Source organism: Hipposideros armiger, unplaced genomic scaffold (assembly GCF_001890085.2).
Source record: "Hipposideros armiger isolate ML-2016 unplaced genomic scaffold, ASM189008v1 scaffold_743, whole genome shotgun sequence".
Taxonomy (NCBI): domain Eukaryota; kingdom Metazoa; phylum Chordata; class Mammalia; order Chiroptera; family Hipposideridae; genus Hipposideros; species Hipposideros armiger.
In genome coordinates this window covers 296,776-304,393 of record NW_017732093.1, presented here as the reverse complement: position 1 = coordinate 304,393, position 7,618 = coordinate 296,776, and the positions used below count along the sequence as shown (strand labels likewise).

At 37.9% G+C, this 7,618-nt stretch overlaps 1 protein-coding gene across 1 annotated transcript in view; it reads left to right on the top strand.

Annotated features, from left to right (window-relative positions):
* The window catches only part of PIK3R3 (phosphoinositide-3-kinase regulatory subunit 3), an 86,837-nt gene that overhangs the window by 29,604 nt on the left and 49,615 nt on the right, over positions 1-7,618 (top strand). The window contains exon 7 of the mRNA XM_019627990.1: positions 2,563-2,569. Coding sequence (XP_019483535.1) covers positions 2,563-2,569 — 7 coding nt within the window. The remainder of the gene's footprint in view (positions 1-2,562; positions 2,570-7,618) is intronic.

The following is a 7,618-nucleotide window of genomic DNA, read 5'->3' as shown; positions in this document are numbered from 1 at the left end:
TTGGGGAATCGGGGAAGGGGAACAGACAGGTAGACAAATGGCTGTTTTTTTTGTTCTTCAGTCTAGTTGTTGAGGACGTCACTTCACTGGCCCATGTTGGTATGATCATTGTGCTCTTCCTGGGTGAGGCAGTCGGTCGCTGGTCATTGGTCGGCCGCTCAGAGCGGCTCCCGGCAGCTCACACCGGCTGCCTGCTGCTCACGCTGGCTGCCAGCCACTCACGTAGCTCATGGCAGCCCACTGCAGCCCCGCTGCAGCCTACGCCGTCTCCGGGGACTCACAGCAGCCCAGCTCCAGGTTGAGTTGTTGTTCACCATCTTAGCTGTAGAGGGCGAGTGTCACTGGCCCTCACTGTGGGATCCGAACCGCAGCCCTGCTGCTCAGAGCTGGCGCTTCCAAGTGAGCTCTTAACCAGCTGAGCCACTTGGCTGGCCCGAGATATGTCTTGATATGGGTCTTTTTCATTCATTGTGGAGCATACTCTTTGGGCACTTTCATTCTGGACATGTATGCCCTTCATTTCTGAAAATTTTTTCTTATTTAAATGTTTTTTGTTCTGCTTTCTGGAACTTCTGTTAGTTCAGTGTTGTATCTTCTGGGTTTATCCTCTAGTTCTGTCTTTTCTCCTATTTTTCATACTTTCTCTTTTTGTTCCACTTCTTGAGAGATTTCCTCAACTTTACCAACTTAGGTGAAATTTAAAAAAAATCTCTATTATAATTTTAATACATAAGGGCTCTTGTTCTTTAATGTTAGTTTATTATGTATGTTGTTTGTGTTTTATTGATGCAATATTATCTTTTATATTTCTGAGGGTATTATACTTTTTTTTATGTCTGTGAAGCTTTCTTTTCCTTGAATTCTTTGTTTACTCCTAAGTTCCATTTTTGTTTGTTTTGGTCTTCTTCTTTAACATTGATGGCTTTCTTCAAATGTCTCCTGGTTTGTTCTTTTATTTTTTAATTGTCGTAAATATACATAACAAAATGTATCATCTTAACCATTCTGAGGCATTAAGTATATTTACATTGTTGTGCAACCATTGCTATCATCCATTTCCAGAACTTTTTCATTTTACCTAATTGAAATTGAAATTTACCTAATTGAAACCCATTAAACACTAACTTCCCATTCCCCTTACCTGCAGCCCCTGGCAGCCACCATCCTACTTTCTGTCTCTGAATTTGACTACTTTAGGTACCTCATCTAAGAGAAACCATACAACATTTGTCCTTTTGTGCTTGGCTTATTTCTTCAAGATTCTTATTGTCTTTATGAAGAGATGTCTTCAAGTTTCGTCCATGTTGTAGCATGTGTCAGACTTTCCTCCCTTTTTAAAGGGTTTGTTCTATTTAAGAAGGAGATACTAAAAAGCTAATCTGAAGCTTCATGTAAGTGGGCTGGACATGTTAACTGGAGGCCTTCACTGAAAAGGTAGTAAGATATCTTTTTCATTGGTAACTATTAAAAGATCTGTATTTTTAAGTCTTGTTTGAGGTTGTGTCAGTTTCTCCAGAGAAAATCTCCCTAACTCCTGCCTGGGGTATAAGCTTGGTGGCTCAGTATTCAGAGAACTGAGGTGGGGAAAAGGGTTGGGACATCTACCTATTTAGTAGACTTTTCCTTAATTCTGTTTTCAATAAGGGACTTACCCTAGTCCCAGCTGTGCTTAGTGTTCCCTGAGTCCAAAGCCTCTTTAATTGTTTCTCTGGACTTGAGCTGACAGCAGCTTTTGTCTAGGTTGGGGGAAGGGTAGTTCCTGGTTGCTTGGGGGTTGGGGAGGAAAACTGGGGATATATCTGCTGTTTCTATAGACTTGCAGCCAATCCTCCTGTTTTCAGCCCATCCTTCCCTTCAGAGATGCACTGTGCCTCCAATTCCTGGTCTTACCAGAGTACAGTATTGTAAGTCAGATTGCTTTTTTATTGGACTTTCTCTCTTCAGGCTTAGGTTTCAAGTTTTTGTACTCAACCAAGTCAGATTCATCTGGTTGCTTGCTCTGTATTAAAGTTGTGTTGCTATCATCTGCTGTTGTTTCCTCCCTGATTTCTTTGCTATTATGTGTTTATACCTTTAACAATATATTGTATTGCCAATTTGGAGTCGTTTATGGAGGGAGTGAAGAATCACATGTATTTAATTGACTATTTTAGCTACTGTACTTGCCTTTTTTTTTTCTTTTTACCCCATAGTTGCTTTTCAAAGAGAGACATCTGTAAGCTTCTTGCTATGCAAAGTTTGGACCAGCAGTATTGACATCACCTGGGAGCTTGTTAGAAATGTAGAATTCCAGGTCCCAAGCCATACCTAGCAAATCATATTGTACATTTTACAGGATACCTGGGTGATTAGAACCACATTAAGGTGTGGGAAGCACTGTTCTACTTCACTGTGTCTGCTCCAATGCTTGACGCATATTAGGTGTCTTCTGTTGGACAATCAGAAGTTTAGAAAAGACCCGTAGTCGGAAAGACATTGTTTTGGGATTAGGGTATAGGTATTATTTAAAGCTATGGGAGTAGATGAGAGGATAGAATAAAAAGAGGGCCAGGGAAATACCAGTTTCAAGGTGCAGATGAAAAAAGAGAGGGCTTCTAGGAAAACAGTGCTAAGGAAGATCAGAGCCCAGAGTCCATAAGGCGTGGGAAAGTGAGCAACCTGCTAAGGCAGAGGGCTGCAATGTTAGGAGCGTCCTTCATGGAGGGGAAGTGGGGAAACACACATTCTGGGAAGATACTGAAGTTAGAAAAAGGTTTGTTTAATTAGTGTGTGGGGAGAAAGGTCCAGAGGACATAATGGAATGATCAGCAATGAGGAGATGCTTTAGTGGGGAGGCAGCTCAGAGCAATACTGGGGTGAGAATACAGGAGATGACAGGTAGCAAAAGGAACTTACACTTTCCCGCACTTCATACTCCCCATGTGCCAGAGATTTCTTTTAATTCTCTTTTGGGCTTCTTTTTCTTCTTCTTATTTTTAAATACAAACGGTTCCTTTAGTCTGGGACAGTATATATCTTGCCTTCCTTGACTCTAGATTCAGTGCTCTTATTTTGTGCTCCATGGTACCCTGTTCTTTCTTTCTCTTTTTAAAATTGAGATATAAGTCGTTTACCATAATATTCACCTTTTAAATATACTTTAAAAATACTTTCTCTTTTACTGTGTTTAACCACAGTATAGTAATTGTATATTTTACTTATTTGAATTGCCCACTGGACTGTCTCACTACTATCTTTGGCATCTAGCCTAGCACCTATCGCTAACAGCTAATATTTATTGATTGCTGTGTGTCATACCCTATTTTAAGTTTACACATGTTAACTCATTTAATCCTCATAGGATGTAAGTACTGTTTTATGGATGGAAGAAACAAAGGCCTAGAATAAGTAGGTCCTCAATCAGTATTTGTTGAATGAACACATTTATTGAATGTGTACTAGGTACTTTGCTGCTGTATGTTTGGTTACAGAATTAAGAAAGTCTTTAGTCAGGGTTTGAGACAGAATGTTGGTTAAAACTTGACCCTGAAGTGGGGGAAAGATAGCTGGCTTCTGGTTTTGTGGTAGTTGGAATCAAAGGGCTTGAAGGCCTCTGACTTTGCTTATATAACTAGATGTGCCTCATCTCCTCCCCCAACACAGACTGGAGACATACGTTCAAATACTGTTTTAGCTTTTCTTCCATTTTTTATTTAAAGCCATCCTTCATAAAGTCAAATCCTATCATAGACTATGAGGGCTGAGATCTGCCATTCCTCCCTGGTTTTAATAAGTACCTAACTTTAATCCTTAATTAAAAAAAATTTAAATATTTTATTTTGAAATAATTTCAAACTTACAGGAAAAATGTAAAAATAAGAATACAAAGGACACCCATATGTCCTTTACCAGGTTCACCTGTTGTTAACATTTTACTCCATTTGCTTTATCGTTCATGCATTTCTCTTTATATAAAATAATACTTCTTTTTTCTGAACTGTTTGAAAATAAGTTATATTCATCCTGCTCTTAACACCTAAATACCTTAATATGTATTTTCTAAGATAAGAATATTTCTTTACATACTACAGTACACTACAGTCACCAACTTCAGTACATTTAACTTGGATAAAATACTTTAATGTACTATTTATAGATTATGACCAAAGAAATAATTTTTTTTTACAGTGCTTCAGTCCCTGAATACTTTCTTTAGTAAAAAAAAAAAAAATCAAAGTGAAGTTTTTCATTTTGTTTTTTTTCTTACTGCAGCCTACGCCGTCACAGCAACTCAAGGCAGCCCAGCTCCAGGTCGAGCTGTTTTTCACCATCTTAGCTTTAGAGGGCGCAGCGTCACTGGTCCTAATGTGGGATCCAAACCTGGGCCCTGCTGCTCAGAGCTGGCATCCCAAGCCAGCTCTTAACCAACGTGCAACTCGGACGGCCCCCAAAGTGAAGTTTTGAAAGTTTTTTAAGAACTCAGAAAACACAGTAAATTAAAATGAAAAATTACTGATAACCTATTATTTTTGTTTTTGTTGCTGAAGCATACATGAAGAAAACATACATGAATAAAGTGTTCTTCTTGATAATATACACTATTAAAAACAGTTTGTGTATTCTTCCTGATGTCTTTATATACATATATACACACATACATAAACACATGTACATATATGTGTATGTTCATATTTTTACATAGTAATTAAAGTTGAATTTAAAATATCTTTCTGTATTGCTAATATTTAAAAACGTAATACAGTTTCTCAAACTGTAAAGAGAAATACTTCTCATTGTTAAATAGAAATAAAAGTGCCAGCATTTTATGGATACTTGTTTAGGAAAGTATTTGCTCAGGTATATTTTAACTTTTCACTCAGCATTGCAGTACTCACTCAATGCAAGAACTACTTTGTCAAGAGGTAGAAAGATAATTAGTGTACTCTAATTAGCTTTTCCTTCATTATGTTCCACCTGACATACTTAAAATGTATGTGACTTGGAATTTTTTTACCTTTCTAATATAATCTGGAAGCAACATATAGATACAAATTTGCTTATCTTCATGTAATTAGAAGGAAAGGTAAATTTTTATCCAGTAAATTCTGTAATTTACATGGGGAATGGGGATCAGCTACCAAAGAAAGCAAACCCTTAGTTTGAAGACTCAGGTTAGTTTAGTTGAGCTAAATTTGAACATACTCATAATTTTAGGAATAATGAATTCTTTTGAAATTTACCCTTTTGGATTATAAAGTCCATACGTATAGGGATTTTGTCTATCTAGTTCATTGCTGTATTCCCAGCTCTTAGAATATAGGAGGTACTTAATAAATATTTGTTTAATATATGTAGGGAGTGATGATAAATAAGAATGTAGAAATAAGGCCATTATTGCATTCATTTCAGATCTTATAGTTCATAATGATTGTGTTCTTTTAGCAACTTTATGTAGGAACTGCTTTGTATTCATTTCATTCTTATATTTCTTCAGATGAGAAAAAGCAAGATACAAGGAGGCTGTGGGAAGCCCTATGTAATAGTTGTGAAGTGGTCATTACATGTGTATTGATGGTAGAGCTACAGTGAACTATCATTTTCCATAAATAGCACCTTCCCCATGCAGTCTGGGCAACTCAATTCAGTATAGAGCTTCTCCAGAGAAGGGTTATAGATAACAGCAAGCCTCTGTGACTGCTTTTGGTGGTTCGAGTGTAACCCACCTGCTGATTCAAGGAGGTAGATTGGTTCTTGTTGGACCCTGCTGGTCATGGCACTCAGTTCAGTAAGGACTAGGTTTGAGAAGCTTAGTGTTTGAACTTCAAGTTTCCCCAGTAGAGGATCAATTGCTTCTTTTACTGGGTTTCCATTACACTTTGTTTTTACCTTTATTACAGTATTTATCTCATTCTACTGAGTATTATGGTTAGGTGTTTCTATGTATCATTCCTTCTAGATTTGTTCTTTTAAGTGCTGGGAATACCTTGTCTTTGTACCTTTCATAGCTACAGCAGTGCTTTGTATAGCACAAGTTTAAACTAAATCCTTATAAGTCGATAAGTAGAAGAATTTTAATTTTGCAAAATTACAGTTCAACTATAGCTACTCTCATAAGCCACGTCAAATCCTTTTTAAACAAAATAGGTATAAATAAGTAGCCACCTTGGAAAAAAATTATGGATTATAGCAAGTTCTCCCCACCCCCATCTAGTAAATCCAAAATATATATATATTTATTAACAGCTTTATTGAGATATAACTCACATACCATACAATTCACCTGCTTAAAGTGTGTGTATAATTCAGTAATTTTTTAGTATATTCACAGAGTTGTACAACCTTCACCATAAGCAATTTTGGAACATTTTCATTGCCCCAGAAAAAAACCCTGCACACATTAGCTGTCAATTCCCTTTTTCCCTTTAACCTACCCAGGCCTAAGCAACCATTCATCTACTTTCTGTCTTTATAGATTTGCCTGTTCTGGACAATGGAATCATAAAATGCGTGGCCTTTCATGGCTGGTTTCTTTAACCTAATGTTTTCATGGTTCATCCATGTTATACCATTTCATTCATTTTCACTGCCAAATAGTACTCCTTTGTATAGATATATACTGCATTCTTTTTATTCATCTGTTAATGGACATTTGGGTTTCCACTTTTTGGCTATTATACAATAAATAATGCTACATGAACATTCATATGTAAGTTTTTGTGTGAATGTATGTTTCATTTCTCTTGAGTATATAACTAGGATTGAAATTGCTGGGTCATATGGTGACTCGACGTTTAACCTTTTGTGGAACTGGCAGAATGTTTTCCAAGCACTTGTGTCATTTTACATTTCCATGAGCAGTGTATGAGAGTCCCAGTTTCTCCACATTTTCACCAACAATATTACCTGTCTTTTTTATTATACTCGTCCTAGTGTGTGTGAAGTGGTATCTCTTTGTGGTTTTGATTTTCATTTCCTTGATGGCTGCTGAGATTATCTTTTCATGTGCTTGTTGGCCATTTGTATGTCTTCTTTGGAGACATGACTATTCAGATCTTTTGCCCATTTTTAATTGGGTCATTTCTCTTTTTATTATTCAGTTGCAAGAGTTCTTTATGTACTCTAAATGCAAATTTTTAAAATAATATATATGACTTACAAAGATTTTTCTCCTATTCTGTGGGTCATCTTTTTACTTTCTTGATGGTGTCCTTTGAAGCACAAAAAATTTTTATATTTGGGCCGGCCGAGTGGCGCGTTGGTTGAAGAGTTGGCTTGGGACGCCAGCTCTGAGCAGCAGGGCCCTGGTTCGGATCCCACATGAAGGTTAGTGACGCTGCACCCTCTACAACTAAGATGGTGAACAGCAACTCGACCTGGAGCTGGGCTGCCATGAATGGCCAACGACAGCGTAGGCTGCAGCCCCTGCTTCAGTGGGCTGCCATAAGCTACCGTGTGTGGCCGGCAGCCAGCGTGAGTGGCCGGCAGCCGGTGTGAGTTGCCGTGAGCCGCTGTCCCATGGCCGGCGAGTGACTGCCTCATCCAGGAAGAGCGCAGTGATAATACCAACATGGGCCAGTGAAGCGACGTCCTCCACAACTAGACTGAAGAACAAAAGGACAGCAACTTGTCTGTTCCCCTT